General features: G+C 42.8%; 1 protein-coding gene across 1 annotated transcript; it reads left to right on the top strand.

The window, feature by feature from the left end:
- The first annotated feature begins 12,189 nt into the window (after positions 1-12,189).
- LOC130854218 (pulmonary surfactant-associated protein D-like) lies at positions 12,190-17,093 on the top strand. Its single transcript, XM_057736959.1, has 3 exons — positions 12,190-12,271; positions 14,347-14,463; positions 16,717-17,093. The coding sequence occupies exons 1-3, from the start codon at positions 12,190-12,192 to the stop codon at positions 17,091-17,093; spliced, it is 576 nt and encodes a 191-aa protein (XP_057592942.1).
- The last annotated feature ends 245 nt before the right edge of the window (positions 17,094-17,338 follow it).

Below are 17,338 nucleotides of genomic sequence, written 5' to 3'. Positions count from 1 at the left end.
ACAAAAGGAAAAAAAACAAAGAAGAAAAAAAAAGAAGAAACCGAAGTTGGGGCATCACACTTTCACATTTCAAATTATATTGCAAAGCTATAGTAATTTTTTAATCTATTTTTAAAAATTGAATTATAATTGATATACAGTGCTGTGTTAGTTTCAAATGTATAACAAAGCTACAGAAATTTTTTTTGAAGTGTGCTACTGTCATAAAAAATACTCACATAGATCACTGGAACTAGTTGAGAACCTAGAAATAAACCCTTACATATACAGTCAACTAATCTTTCACAAGGCTGCCGAGAATACACAACGGGGACAGGATAGTCTCTTCAATAAATGGTGTTGGAGGGACTTCCCTGGTGGCACAGTAGTTAAGAATTCCCCTCCGGGAAGATCCCACATGCCATGGAGCAACTAAGCGCATGCACCACAACAACTGAGCCTGCGCTTTAGAGCCCACAAGCCACAACTACTGAGCCCATGTGCAGCAACTGCTGAAGCCCGCGTGCCTAGAGCCCGTGCTCCGCAACAAGAAAAGCCACTGCAATGAGAAGCCCACACATCCAAAATGCAACGAAGAATGCCCCCGCCCTATCTGCGCTACAACTAGAGAAAAGCCTGCACACAGCAATGAAGACACAATGCAGCCAATAAATAAATAAATAAATAAATAAATAAATAAATAAATAAATAAATTTTTAATATATATAAATAAATAAATGGTATGGAAAGACTTGCTATCCACATACAAAATAATGAAAGTGGACACAACTTACACCATTCACAAAATCAAATGAAATGGATTAAAGACATAAAACTTAAGACCTGAACTATAAAACTCCTAGGAAAAATCACATAGAAAAATTACCTGGACGATGGTTTTGGCTATGATTTTTTGGTTATGTTGCTAACCTCTCTGACAAATAAAGCAAAAATAAAGTGGGACTACATGAAACTAGAAATATCCTGCACAACAAAAGAAATAATAGAAAAAGGAAAAGGCATTCTATGGAAAGGGAGAAAATAGTTGCAAACAATATATCTGATAAGGGGTTAATATCCAAAATACATAAGATCAATGGAACAGAATAGAGAACTCAGAAGTAAGCCCAAACACATATGGGCACCTTATCTTTGACAAAGGAGGCACGAGTATACAATGGAAAAAAGACAGCCTCTTCAATAAGTGGTGCTGGGAAAATTGGACAGCAACATGTAAAAGAATGAAATTAGAACACTTCCTAACACCATACACAAAAATAAACTCCAAATGGATTAAAGACCTACATATAAGGCCAGACACTATCAAACTCCTAGAGGAAAACATAGGCAGAACACTCTTTGACATACATCAAAGCAACATCCTTTTTGACCCACCTCCTAGAATCATGGAAATAAAATCAAGAATAAACGAATGGGACCTCATGAAACTTAAAAGCTTTTGCACAGCAAAAGAAACCATAAACAAGACTAAAAGGCAACCCTCAGAATGGGAAAAAATAATTGCCTATGAAACAACGGACAAAGGATTAACCTCCAAAATATACAAGCAGCTCATGCAGCTTCATACCAAAAAAGCAAATAACCCAATCCACAAATGGGCAGAAGACCTAAATAGACATTTCTCCAAAGAAGACATACAGATGGCCAACAAACACATGAAAAGATGCTCAACATCACTAATCATCAGAGAAATGCCACTCAAAGCCACAATGAGGTATCACCTCACACCAATCAGAATGGCCATCATCACAAAGTCTGGAAACAACAAATGTTGGAGAGGGTGTGGAGAAAAGGGAACTCTCCTGCACTGTTGGTGGGACTGTAAGTTGGTACAGCCACTATGGAAAACAATTTGGAGGTTCCTTCAAAAACTACAAATAGAACTACCATATGATCCAGTAATCCCACTCCTGGGCATATACCCAAAGAAAACCATAATCCCAAAAGAAACTTGTACCATAATGTTTATTGCAGCACTCTTTACAATAGCCCGGACATGGAAGCAACCTAAATGCCCATCAACAAATGAATGGATACAGAAGATGTGGCATATATATACAATGGAATATTACTCAGCTATAAAAAGGGATGAGATGGAGCTATATGTAATGAGGTGGATAGAACTACAATCTGTCATACAGAGTGAAGTAAGTCAGAAAGAGAAAGACAAATATTGTATGCTAACTCACATATACGGAATCTAAAAATGGTACTGATGAACTCAGTGACAAGAACAGGGAAGCAGATACAGGGAATGGACTGGAGAACTCGAGGTATGGGAGGGGGCGGGGGGTGAAGGGGAAACTGAGAAGAAGCGGGAGAGTAGTACAGACATATATATACTACCAACTGTAAAATAGTCAGTGGGAAGTTGTTGTATAACAAAGGGAGTCCAACTCGAGGATGGAAGATGCCTTAGAGGACTGGGGCAGGGAGGGTGGGGGGGAATCGAGGGGGGGGCATCAAGGAAGGGAGGGAATATGGGGATATGTGTATAAAAACAGTTGATTGAACCTGGTGTACCCCCCAAAAAAATAAAATAAAATAATAATAAAAAAAAAAAAAAAAAAAAAAAAAAAAAAAAACCACGACAAAATATCACCTGCCACCAGTCAAAAAGGTCATTATCACAAAGTGAGTCAACAGTATATTCTAGAGTGGGGGACAAAAAAGGGGGACCCTTCTTTTGTGCTGGTGGGATAGACATTGTAAAAGCCACTATAGACAACATTATGGAAGTGCCTTTAAAACATAAACATTGAGTTACCAAATGAGCTAAGAGTCCCACGACTAAGAGTATATGTGTTGAAACCAGAATCTGAAAACACAAAGACACCCATGCATTGCACTACAGCACCATATACAAGACCCGAGATGTGGAGACATACAAAATGTCCTCGGACAGATGAGCAGATAGCAAAGAAGAGATACACATACACACTGGAATATGACTCCACCATGTACAAGAATAAAATAATGTCATTGGCAGGAATGTAAATCAACCTATAGTTAATAAAACTAAGTCAATTTAGTGAGAATCAGAAAATCAAATATTATATGATACCACTTCTAGGTGAAATCTAAAATACACGCCATTGAAATAACTGAGAAAACATAAAGAGACTCAAGGACATAAACACAAACATATATTTGCCAAAGGAAACAGAAAGGGTTAAGAGATGAATTAGGAGGATGGGATTAACAAACACAAACTCTTTCATAGAAAACCGATATTCAGAATGGATCTACATATTCCAAGGAAAGTAAGCTATACGGGAAAAGCCGAAGATGCACCGATATAGGTGAATGTAGAAATGAAGATGATTCTGTATACCTACAACATACACAACGTTGTATACCAATGTTACTCAGATAAAAAATAAAAATCTAATTTAAAAATAAATTAAAAAGATCTCAAACAACCTAACTTTACACCTCAAGGAACTAGAAAAGAATAAAGTAAGTTCAAAGTTAGCAGAAGGAAGGAAATAATAAAGATCAGAGCAGAAGTAAATGAAATAAAGACGAGAAAAACAATATAAAGAGCTGGTTTTTCAAAAACATTTTGAAAAATCAACAAATCTTTAGCTAAAGAAAAAAAGACTAAAATTATAAATGAAAGAGAAAGGATTACAACTGATACGGTAGAAATACTTAGGAGCATAAGAGGCTAGGAATAATTATATGCCAACAAATTAGATAACTTAGAAGAAATGAATAAATCCCTAGAAACACAAAACTGACCAAGACTGGATCAGGAACAAACAGAAAATTTAAACAGACCAATAATAAGTAAAGAAATTGAAACAGTAAGTTTAAAAAGCCCAACACAGAATACCCCAGGACAAGATGGCTTCATTGCTGAACTCTACCAAACATTTAAAGAATTAATGCTGATTCTTCTCAAACCCTTCCAAACAATTGAAGAGAAAGGCATACTTTCAAACACATTCTACAAGGCCAGCATTACCCTGATACCAAAGCCAGATAAGGACAGTACAAGGAAAGAAAATTGTAGACCCATATCCTTGATGAATATAGGTAAAGGATATTAGTAAACCAACTTCAAGAACACATTAAAAGCATTATCCATGATGACCAAGGGAGATTTATCCCTGGGATGCAAGGATGGTTCAACATATGCAAATCAACAAATATGATACATCTCATTAATAGAATGAAAGATAAAAATTACATGATCACCTCAATACATGTAGGAAAAGCATTTGTCAGAATAAAACATCCTTTCATGATTTAAAAACCCTTAACCTATGCCGAGACCAGCTCGGCGACTCGAGGTGAGTGACGGGTGCTGCAAGCTTGAAGAAGACACAGACACAGACTGAAGAGAAAAGTGGGACCGGGGGGCTCAAGACCTCTCCGATCAAGAGCCCTGCTGACTGATCCCAGGTTGCTTTTATTGAGTTCGTGGGCTAACATTCTCAGGTTACACTCATGAACAATCAAAGGCCTCACATGACTGAGGCAATTATCTTTGTTTACTTCCTGGGTCTGAGTTGAGCAGGTGTGGATTTGAGCTGGGGGTGGAGAGCAAAACAGCCCTGGGGGCAGGAGACCTCTCTCAGATATTAGGGGTCTGTGCCCCACCCGTGTTGGCCCCTCTGCGACTGTGCCTGTCTTAGGTTGCTCCTCCCTTGAGGAATCTTACCCGTCTCTGGCTAACCAGTCATCCTCCAGGGCCAAACACGGTGATATAAGGAAGGCTCTATGCACCACCCCTGTTGGCCCCTCTGCGGCTGTGCCTGTCTTAGGTTGTTCCTCCTCTGAGGAATCTTACCCGTCTTTGGCTAACCAGCCATCCCTCAGGACCGAACAGGGTGATATTAGTCTCCACGCCCCGCACCCTCAGCTCCTCCACTGCTCAAGCAGGACATTCTGAATCCCATCGCTCGGCCCACATACTTCAACATTTTCAATGTTTCAAAAAGGTTCCCGAATGTCTTCCCACAAACCTACTGCGTATAGAAGAAACACAATTCAACATAATAAAGGCCATATATGACAAACCCACAACTAACGCTCTACTCAATGGTGAAAAATTGAAAGATTTTTCTCTAAGATCCTTGTCAAGACAAGGATACCTACTCTCATCACTCTTATTCAATATAGCACTGGAAGTCCTAGCTAGGGCAATTAGGCAAGACAAAGAAATGAAAGGCTTCCAAATCAAAAAGAAGTAAATTGCCACCATTTCCAAATGATATAATTTTACGTAGATCAACCTATAGTTAATAAAACTAAGTCAATTTAGTGAGAATCAGAAAGTCAAATATTATATGATATCACTTCTAGGTGAAATCTAAAATACACGCCATTGAAATAACTGAGAAAACATAAAGAGACTCAAGGACATAAACACAAACATATATTTGCCAAAGGAAACAGAAAGGGTTAAGAGATGAATTAGGAGGATGGGATTAACAAACACAAACTCTTTCATAGAAAACCGATATTCAGAATGGATCTACATATTCCAAGGAAAGTAAGCTATACGGGAAAAGCCGAAGATGCACCGATATAGGTGAATGTAGAAATGAAGATGATTCTGTATACCTACAACATACACAACGTTGTATACCAATGTTACTCGGATAAAAAATAAAAATCTAATTTAAAAATAAATTAAAAAGATCTCAAACAACCTAACTTTACACCTCAAGGAACTAGAAAAGAATAAAGTAAGTTCAAAGTTAGCAGAAGGAAGGAAATAATAAAGATCAGAGCAGAAGTAAATGAAATAAAGACGAGAAAAACAATATAAAGAGCTGGTTTTTCAAAAACATTTTGAAAAATCAACAAATCTTTAGCTAAAGAAAAAAAGACTAAAATTATAAATGAAAGAGAAAGGATTACAACTGATACGGTAGAAATACTTAGGAGCATAAGAGGCTAGGAATAATTATATGCCAACAAATTAGATAACTTAGAAGAAATGAATAAATCCCTAGAAACACAAAACTGACCAAGACTGGATCAGGAACAAACAGAAAATTTAAACAGACCAATAATAAGTAAAGAAATTGAAACAGTAAGTTTAAAAAGCCCAACACAGAATACCCCAGGACAAGATGGCTTCACTGGTGAACTCTACCAAACATTTAAAGAATTAATGCTGATTCTTCTCAAACCCTTCCAAACAATTGAAGAGAAAGGCATACTTTCAAACACATTCTACAAGGCCAGCATTACCCTGATACCAAAGCCAGATAAGGACAGTACAAGGAAAGAAAATTGTAGACCCATATACCTGATGAATATAGATAAAGGATATTAGTAAACCAACTTCAAGAACACATTAAAAGCATTATCCATGATGACCAAGGGAGATTTATCCCTGGGATGCAAGGATGGTTCAACATATGCAAATCAACAAATATGATACATCTCATTAATAGAATGAAAGATAAAAATTACATGATCACCTCAATACATGTAGGAAAAGCATTTGTCAGAATAAAACATCCTTTCATGATTTAAAAACCCTTAACCTACTGCGTATAGAAGAAACACAACTCAACATAATAAAGGCCATTTATGACAAACCCACAACTAACGCTCTACTCAATGGTGAAAAATTGAAAGATTTTTCTCTAAGATCATTGTCAAGACAAGGATACCCACTCTCATCACCCTTATTCAATATAGCACTGGAAGTCCTAGCTAGGGCAATTAGGCAAGACAAAGAAATGAAAGGCTTCCAAATCAAAAAGAAGTAAATTGCCACCATTTCCAAATGATATAATTTTACATATAGAAAATCCAAAAGACTCAACCCAAAACTGCTGGAAAATTTTAAAAATCTGTAAAGTTGAAAAATTAAAAAAAAAAGAACATACAGAAATCAAGATTTCCATATATGAAAAATGAAACATCTGAAAAAGAAATGAAGGAAACTAGCCCATTTTAATAGCTTTAAAAACAATAAAATGCCTAGGAAAAAGGCATTAGGTTGAGTAACAGTCAGAAAAAGACAAATACTGTATGATATCCCTTATACATGGAATCTAAGAAAAGCCAAACTCATAAAAACAGAGTAAATGGTTATTAGGGGATTATGGGGGAGAGTTAGAACATGTTTTTCAACTGTACAGACTTTCAACAAATAGTAAATATGTCCTAGAGATCGAATACATAGTATAGTGAATATAGATGATATATTTTAATCAAACATGCTAAGAGACTAGAACCTAATATTCCTTCCACTAAAAAGAAATTCTAATTATGTTTTATGATAGAGGCCCTCCCTAATTATCACTACAATGGTAATCATATTACACTATAAATGTATCTATTTAACATGTTGTACACCTTAAATTTACACAATGTTGTATTTCAAGTATACGTCAATTAAAAAAGAGAAAGAAAGAAAGAAATTGGCATTCCAGAAACTAGAATCCAGCAATGCTTGAATTTCTCTTTCATTATCTCTCAGAGTTAAGGCAAAGTGACAATCTGGGCTAGGAATTTTGACTTAATATCTTATATCAGTTATTTTGCTAAGAAAATTTTGCATATTACATCATGCAAAGTGAAGGATTGAATTAAAAAAATAAATTTGTCTGTATCTTCTACCAATGGAGGAAAACTTGGCTGGGGGCATTCACTGATGGGGGAAGGGAACTGGATATTCATCTCACAGTAGTAAACTATGTCGCATGTGGACACTACAGAGAATTAAGCAGTAGGGTCAGCTGGATCGTGGTGCATTGTCACTGATCACTGCAATCAATGCTACAGAATGATGAACAGTATATAGTATGAGGACTCTGGATTAAAATAGTACCCATATTCCCAGTTGATAGACCAGGATTCCCTTTCTGTACTACTTTTTTGACAAAGAACAGTTACAGACCAGTAGAACAAATTTGGATGGAATAATCAATATAAAAAAGAATGAAAACAATGTACCTAGAGATCAAAGCAACAGCTGGAAAGAAAACAGTTCTAGGAGAAGCCATATTCAGACTAGCAACAAATGAAATAACACAAATTATTAGAGATCAGGGTTTCTGCAAATGTTGTAGTTCCCAATAAGCTGTGGGTTACAGGGACTGCAATCTGAGGGCACGTAGAGGGGAGAGACTCGTTTGTTTTTTTTTTGGCTGCACCAAGCGGCTTATGGGATCTCAGTTCCCTGACCGGGGAGTGAACCCGGCCCTGGCAGTGAGAGCCCGGAATCCTAACCACTAGGCCACCAGGGAACTCCCAAGAAGACGTATTTCTCCCGATGCTCGCCTTCTGGGTGCTGAGACAGCATTTACTCAGATCCTAGTAGTGCATGTGCCTCCCTCGGGAACACATGGCCATAGGTGGCTGAGGGGCTCCAGGCCCATTTGCATGGATGGTCAAGAAGGAAAGTCTATGAAACAATGGAGGATTAGGCTGGTTGGGCATGTTGTTTGCCCTTTAGTCCTTATCTCCAAGGTACCACCTGTGCTGAAGCCTGCCTCTCTGGTAAGTTCTGCAGGGAGTCATTATGGAAACAGAGGTAACATGTGTGTATCAGCATCTTGGGCCTGAGGGCCCTAGGGGCCCACACAGACCCTGCCCCAAATCCACCCTCCCCTACGCCTCGGGATAACCTAATCATCTAGGGTCATTGGCCTTATCCTTGGTTGGGGTTGGAGACACAATTGCCCCTGGTTGAGAACTGTTGTTCTTCATAAGTTATGAAGATAGCGTTTTGGGGTATATCAGAGTCTCTGGAAGACCCATTTTTTTCCAAGAACCTATGACCCTGCTTCACCAGGCTGGCAAAACTCTGTGTTTGTGCTTCTGTTCTCCATGGAGGGAGAGGAAATTCAGCCTCATCAGGAGAGCACCTTTCCTGATACAGCCTTGAAAGAAGAGTGTTGATTCTAGACTCAGGTGTTTTTCATCTGGACCTGGTGGCTGCCTATGTCTGAAGTGTGTCCATAAGAGACTGTATTCATATCAAGTGGGCACATGCATTGAAGGCATGAATTTCAACCCATGCCTGAACCAGGAAAGGCATCTGAGCCAGAGCAGGTGATTTTCATTTGGCTCACAGCTCTTAGCAGACAGGGGAAAGGGTTTAAGGAATGCCTGTATACCTGAGGACTTGAGTGTTCTGGGTAGGGGAGGGGAGGGGAGATAGACCACTATCTGCCATAGGACTCCTAAAGTGAGAGATATTAAGACATCAACTCTCAGGAAATCGAAGGGCAGGAGAGGTAATAGTGTATGAGGAGCCTGGCATTATAAGCAAGCAATGTAGGTGCCACTCCTAGCCAGGTGTGGACAGTGGCCTGAATTTGCACCTAGTTTGCAAGGACGAGATGAAACATATAAATAGGATCTTCCCTAAATACATTTTGGAGAGAAGGAAAGGCAGCTCACATTTCTTTGTGCTTGCATGTTAAAACTTGAGTGGTCTATTTAATTGCACCAAAAGTCTTATAAGGGTTGTATTAATCTCATTTGAAAGGTAGGAAAATTGTGACACAAAGATGCTAAGTGACACCCAACCTGGAAGGTGAAAAGGACATGGGCTTCTGCATCTGACACAGCTGGGCTTGACTGCTGGCTCCTTCTCCACAGCAGGGACCCCCGGGGACAAGCCACTCAGAGTCTCTGAGTCTCAGTGTGCTCACCTGTAGGTGGAAATAATACCCACCACACAGTGACAAATAATTAGGCCAAGGCTTCATTTCTCTGTTGAGTCTTCAGGATAAAGCTGCATCTTCTCACTGTACCAATCAGGTGAATTCTCCTGTGGTTTCCAAATGTACTGATTATTAAGGGAATTGTCTGAGAAATACTGCCCCACAGGGGAGGCTCTGGGTCTTATTGGCAAGAAGGGAAAATTCAAGGAACCAGCAACAAGAAGAGGGGACCACCGTGGCACTGGGCCAGGGCCATGCAGGGATCAACTGAAGTCTTTCTCTTTCTGGAGTTTGCATTGTGGTTGGGGACGAAGGAAATGAACAGCATTTAAGCTGGAGAGAACAGGTAACATCCCCAGCCTTTGTAGGATAAGGGACAAGTATCTGTCTAATCTTTACACACAGAAAGTAGTTCTCAACATGAATGGGCTGGGGCTTGGAGAAGGTCGCCCAGAAGTGAACTCAGAAGGGTGGTATTCAAGGTGGCAGCTCGCTCTAGGTCCCAGGGGGGCTCTGCACTGAATCCCAGGGCAGGGGGTCGGGTGGGGAGCCTTTCCTACAGTGACCCTCTGAGCGGCATGGAGTGTGGCTAAGGCTTCTCTTTCCTGTGGTTTGCTTTGGTTTTGCCTTCAGCGTTTTAGTGGAGTATAATTGCTTTACAATGTTGTGCCAGCTTCTGCTGTACAACAAAGTGAATCAGCTGAAATTTATACATATATCCCCATATCCTCTCCCTCTTGAGCCTCCCTCCCATCCTCCCAACCCCACCCCCCAGGTCATCACCAAGCATCAAGTTGACCTCCCTGTGCTATGCAGCAGCTTCCCACCAGCCTTCTGTTTTACATTTGGTAGTGTATATATGTCAGTGCTACTCTGTCACTTCGCCCCAGCTTCCCCTTCCACCTCTGTGTCCTCAAGTCCGTTCTCTGCGTCTGCGTCTTTATTCTTCTCCAACCATCAGGTTCATCAGTATCGATTTTTCTAGATTCCATATATATGCCTTAGCATACAGTATTTGTTTTTCTCTTTCTGACTTCCTTCACTCTATATGACAGACTCGAAGACCTCCCTTTCCTGTGCATTCCAAGCCTGACCTTGGGTCGGTGCTTGGAGAGAGAACACTGCACAGTTGGGCCAAGAACCAGGCTCCACTCTGGCTCCTCAGCTCCAGGTACTTTCCTCATTCAACTGTTACTGGGCTGAGAATTTTCCGCAGATCAGAGCATCCTAAGAATCCTGACTCAGTAGATCTGGGAGGGACCAGAATCTGCACTGGTGACAACCTCCCCTACAGTTTCTGATGCATGTAGTCCTAAGAACCTGCTGTAAAGGACAAGATGGTCCTGAGAGGAGAGACAGAGGGAGAGGGTGGAGCCGGGTCACTTGGTGATGCCCCAGACATTTCATGCAGGGCCAACAAGACCTGGACCCTGCTTGGGTGGCTGTATTTCCAAGGACAATTCCCTCATTCCTCAGCACCTCCAAGACTCCTGCCCAGAAGGATTCAGTGAGACAGTCCCTCCAGGGGCTCACATCTCCTTTGGAGTAAATCCTCACACCCCACAGCAGCCCCCAAGGCCACCCTCCACCCCTGCTGATCTCCGATCTCATTTCCTTCCACTCCGGCCACACTGCCTGGGCTCTGACCACACTGATTCCTCGCTGGTCCCTAAGCAGCTTCAGCCCCTGCCTCCTCAGGGCCCTGTACTTTTTTTTCCCATAGACATCCCATGGCTCTGTCCTCACCTCCTTCACGGCTTTACTCACAGACAAAGTCCTGCTCTGACCATCTTATTCAGAAGTCACCCCCACCAGTACTCTGTGCTTTATTTTTCCTCTGTGGCATTTATTCTGATCTGATAAATTCTCATCTGTTGTGCACTTTAATTTTGATAGTTTGTTGCTATGCAGTTGAGTTTAAGCTCCATGAGGAAGAGATTTGGTTTTTGTCTGTTTCTTTCAGTAATGTAATCCCAGCACTTAGGACAGTGCCTTGTACCTCGGAGAAGCTCAGTGAATACTTGTGGAATAAATGAATGTAAATGGCTGAGAGAGGAGGAATTTTAGTACAGTCAAGACAGGCCAGAGTGCTGGTTCATAAAGCTTCACTGCAGGTGGCAGTAAGGTACAGGGCTAGGACTCCAGGGGCTGCTAGGATGCAAAATGAGTGCTATGGGAGGCATGGTGCTTGCTGCTGAGAACCGGGTCCCTTCCTCCACCGCAGTGCTGTCACGGCCTCCACGGTTTCCGCCCAAGGATGGGCAACCTCTAATGCTTCCTTCTAAGGAGTGGCTTTTCTCCCATGTACCTGCTGCCACCCCAGCCTGGGGGGAGCCCGAAAGAGGCTCACCAGGGATCAGGGCATCTCTGCCCGAGCACAGGGCACTGTGGGATTGGGATGCGGGGCCCACCTTCTATGCTTCCATTTCATGCCTAGTGACTATTGTAACTAAAAGCAGGACACAATGCCCATCAAATGCACATCTCCCACCACCAGCACATGCTTGGCCCAGGCAGGTCTGGCCCTTCTTGCCCTGGGAGAATGGTTTCCAAATCTGAAATATCACCTCTCCTCTCCAAGTCTCTCTACATCCTCTTCAGCCTTGTAGTCCTGTTTCCTCCGAGTATGTTGTATGCTGGTGCTGGGGATGCTGAGATGGAACGAGGGACATCTCATCAACTGTCTTCCTCACCTGTTACCCGTACCTCGCAGTTTAACATTCGATGACAAATCTCTTGCAGACCAGGACCTGGTGCTAACATTTACATCCTGCTCAGTACTCAGCAAATAGTCAGGGTCCACAGATCATTTCCCAGTGAATTAATACATGAAATGATGAGGAAATGAACAAAGAAATGAATGAACAGTTTCGCAGCACCAGAGAGGCGTCATTTCTTCTGTTGAACTTTTGCACATGAATGTTTTATTCACAACATCCAAAAGATGGAAACAACCCAAGGGTCTATCAGTGTTTATCCGTGGTGCATGGATAAACAAAATGTGCTGTATTCATACAATAGAACATTGCTCAGCCATACAAAGGGATGAAGTACCGAGACGTGCTACAAATTGGATGAGCCTCAAGAACGTCACTCTGAGTTAAAAAAGCCAGACACAAAAGGTCATATATTGTATGTATTTATATAAAATATCTAGAATAAGTAATAAAGACAGGAAGCAGAAGAGCGGTAGCCAGGCCTGGGAGGAGGTAGAGAGGGAGAGATTGGTGGGTATGAGGTTTTCTTTTGGGTTGATAGAACATTTTTGAACTAAAGAGAGGTGGTAGTTGCACAATGTTGTGAATGTCCTAATTGCCACTGAATTGTATACTTTAAAAACTTAGTTTTAGAGAATTCTCTGGTGGTACAGTAGTTGGGACTCAGCTCTCTCTGCTGGGTCCCGTGTTTGATCCTTGGTCAAGGAACACAGATTGCACAAGATGCATAGCACAGCGAAAAAAAAAATGTTAATTTTATATTTCATGAATCTCATTTCAATGAGAAAAGAAAGAATAACCAAACACAGAATTGAGTGTAAAATTCTTAAATCATGTTACATCTCATATACTTTCAGACTTAGGCAGCCTTTCTCAACATAACATGTCTTTTTTAAAATGTTTGGCCTATTTTCCAATTCAAAAATAATATGTGGTCACTAAAGATAAAAAGAAGGAAATTAAAATTACCTTCACTGTACCACTTAGAAAGAACAACTGTGAACACTCTTGTATACGCTGTTCTTGTGGTTTTCCCATGTGTGTTACACGTGCACACACTTTACACACACATAGACATATTTATGAAATCAAATCATATTAAATAGTGTTTATAGCATAATTTTATCATGTCATGATGCATAATAATTTGGTCTATTTTCTATAGTTTTAAGAGCATGTTACATAGCTTTTCCTCTTTTTATTAAAACTTCATTGATACATAATATTGTATTAGTTTCAGTTGTACAACATAATGATTTTATATTTGTGTATATTGTGAAATGATCATCACAATAAATCATGTCAAAATCCATCAACACACATAGTTACAATTTGTGTGTGTGTGTGATGAGAACTTTCAAGATCTACACCCTTAGCAACTTTCAAGCATGCAATGCACTATTATGAAGTATACTAACCTTGCTCTACACTACATTCCTGGGACTTATGTGTTTTGTAATTGGAAGTTTGTACCTTTAGACTACTGTCACCCATTCTGCTCACTCCCCAACCCCACCTCTGGCAAACACCAGTCTGTTCTCTGTACCTATGAGTATGTTGTATTCGTTATTTGTTTAGAGTCCACATATAAGACATCCTATGGTACCTCTCTTTTTTTTTTTAACTTATTTCAGTTAGCATAATGCCCTCAAGGTTCATCAATGTTGTGGCAAATGGCCAAGATTTCATTCCTTTTTTTGGCTGAATAATGTTCCACTGGATATACACCTTCCATTTTCTCCATCCATTCGTCCATCCACAGATGTTGAGGGTCGAGGCTGCCTCCATGTCTTGGCTACTGTAAACAATGCTGCAATGAACTTCGGGGTCCATATAGCTCGTCGAGTCAGGGTTTTCATTTTCTTTGGTTAAATTCTCAGAAGTGGAATTGCTGGATTGTAGGTAGTTCTATTTTCAATTTTTTGAGGAACTTCCATGATGTTCTCCATAGTCGCTGTACCAATTTACATTCCCACTAACAGTGTGCAAAGGTTCTAACCCTCTCTCTCCTACAGAAATCACTGCTCTGAGGCAGCAGGTGGAGACCTTACAGGGACAGCTACAACGCCTCCAGAATGCCTTCTCTCAGTATAAGAAAGGTGAGTTCCTGGACTTGAACCTGAGCCAGGCACCCAGGGTGGGCCTCAGATTGGGTCTGGGTCTTGGTTTAGAGTTGACTGGGCTTGGGTCAAAAACTGAACTTGGCCGGACCACGTTTAGGACAGGACCTGGAAGTTGGGCAGGCAGTGTGGCTAAGAATGGACTGGGACATAGCAGTGCAGCCACATGCTCTAGGAGCTGCAAGTAGATGCAAGGGAGGAGGAAGAGGATGCGGTCCATATCACCACTTCAGCAGACCTTCACCCCTGCTGACCCTGGGCAGATCCCTCTGATAGACAGGGGGACACCCAACCCAGGATCATTTCTTCCTTCTGTGCAGCCAGGTGTTCATATGCCCAGAGAGGCAGCTGCACAGCCCGAGGAAACAGAGAATCTAGACACAGTCCTGTAAGCAGCAGCTGGGATCCAGCTTGGGGGTTCAAGGCTGGTAGAGCCTGACCATGGTTGGTGGCCACCAAGTGTGTCACCCTAAAAGTGCCCCTGAGTCTGGCGGGGCAGGCTGTCCCCAGTCTCCAGCCAGTGCTGGACTCTCCCTGCACATCCTTGGGTGTTTAAAGCAAAGATTCTTCTCTAAGCCTGGAGTCCTAAGGAGGCAGAGGCCTCCTGGAGTGCACACCTGAGTGTCCTGTGCCTCTTAGACTCTCCACCTCAGTCCCCAACTTCCCTCCTCCTTCTCTGCTCTCCCCGACATCAGCTAGGAGGCCACATCATTCATCAAACCTCACTGATCCAGAAAAAGAAGCGTTTTCTGAAGGAGTAGAGCATAAAGGGGCCTGCTTGGCTGAGACAGAGGGTTAGCCCCTAAGAGCTCAAGCCAACTAAGTACCTAAGAAGTAAGGATAAGAGTTGCCAACATTTGCTAGGTTTTCCTCCTCCCACACACACATCTGCATACCTATTCACTCGCTCACATGCACACTGAGGGAAACAAGGAGAATGTGGGCGTATGCACCAGCCACATGTGTGTATTTGAACACCATCACTCATCCACACCATCTACATACATGAGCACACACACACGTATGCACACACAAATATGCACACCCATCCAATGGACCTTAAGTCCTCCCATGTACCTTCAGATGGATACATGGACATAGTCAGGCACACACATGCATACCCACCAGATGCATGGGATACAAACCCAATCATGGCACAAGAACTTGCACTGACCTTGCCCAGGGCTTCTCTGGGTGCCATCTTGACCCTGGGAGAATCTGGCCCCTGAGTCCTTGTTGAAGCTACTCAGAGGAGAAAGGCAGCGTATCAGGGTGAAGCCAGGGTTCCTAACCCATCCAGTGAATCCTCTTGGGAGCCCTAAAGATTTCCACCCATGAGCCTAGAAGCCAAAAGGGTGGGAATGGGATGGAATAATTATAGATACTTAACATGTCACACAGCTGATGCTTTTATGTAGTGAACCCCAACTTCAGAAATAAGGAATGGGAAACCCTGAAAAGGGAAATGACTTGCTAAGGTTAAACTGAACACGTAGCCTTCTGATTCCCAAACAGGGCTCTCTCTAGCGCCCATCCCAGCCCTGCCTCCCACTCCCACTCACATCTCTCAGATGCCTTCATCCCCTGCCCAGCGGTCCAGGGAGGCTGACGGGCTGGGGCATCACCTGCAAGCTTATCAAGAGGCCAACACTGAGCTGCCCCCAGTGCAGAGATTAGCATGTCGCTGCTCTCAGATGCCCCACCCTCTCCTTGCCTTTCCCCTCACCCCACCACACAGCACAGACCCCCCTTTGATAACCCCACGTGCCCAGCCATCATGCAGGGGTGAGAGTGAGCCCCCTTCATGGTGTTTTCCACACTCTCAGGAATTGCCCTGGGCTGCACAGTGTCATTTCCCTGGGCAAAGTCATTCCAATCTACACAAAAATTGAAAAATCGGTTCTGACATCTGACATGGGGAGGAATAGAAAGTGCAGGTGTAAGTGTTAGTGTCACATCCAACAAGATTTGATCCTCACTCTGTATTTAACAATTGTGTGACTTTGAGCCTCTTCTGTAAGCTCCCTGAGTTCCTGGGTCCTCACCTGCCAATGGAGACCACAGCACCACTCACAGGGCACATCGTGGAGCCAGGGCTGCTCTGGAACCAAGTGCCTCACTTTTGTCCTATCTGGTGCCCTGGTGTGCTGGATGGGAGGCTGGGGGGCTCTGGTTGGAGCACGAAGGTCCAGGTGCTGCTACAATCCCAATCTGACTCACCTCTTCCCCTAGTGGAGCTCTTCCCTGATGGTCAGGATGTCGGGGAGAAGATCTTCAAGACGGGAGGCTTTGAGAAAACTGTTCAGGATGCACAGCAGGTATGCACACAGGCCGGGGGACAGTTGGCCTCCCCACGCTCTGCAGCTGAGAACGAGGCCGTGAGACAGCTGGTCACAGCCCACAGCAAGGCTGCTTTCCTGGGCATGACCGACATCCAGAAGGAGGGCACGTTCACCTACGCCACCGAGGAGCCCCTGGTCTATTCCAACTGGGCCCCCGGGGAACCCAACAACCAAGGCGGTGTAGAGAACTGTGTGGAGATCCTTCCCAGTGGCAAGTGGAACGACAAGGCCTGTGGAGAACAGCGCCTCGTGATCTGCGAGTTCTGAGCCCCAGGGGAGGGTGGGGCAGTGCCCAGAGCTGCGTGCTGCCAATGTCCCAATAAAAAGGTGACACTCCCCTGGCCAGGGCTTCTGCACAGAGCCAGGGCTCCTATGGAACGCCTCCCTCAAAATAAAGTTTGAAAATGGCATCACACCAGGAAGACATGTCGGAGGGAAAGGGGGCCAGCCTGCTTTCCCAGGGGCAAGGGCAAAAATGACGTCTCCAAGACGACCTGGTCAAAAAATCGAGT

The sequence above is a fragment of the Hippopotamus amphibius genome, chromosome 5 (assembly GCF_030028045.1).
Source record: "Hippopotamus amphibius kiboko isolate mHipAmp2 chromosome 5, mHipAmp2.hap2, whole genome shotgun sequence".
NCBI classification, from domain to species: domain Eukaryota; kingdom Metazoa; phylum Chordata; class Mammalia; order Artiodactyla; family Hippopotamidae; genus Hippopotamus; species Hippopotamus amphibius.
The sequence above is the reverse complement of the archived record's forward strand: the minus strand, read 5'-3'. Positions and strand labels throughout refer to the sequence as shown.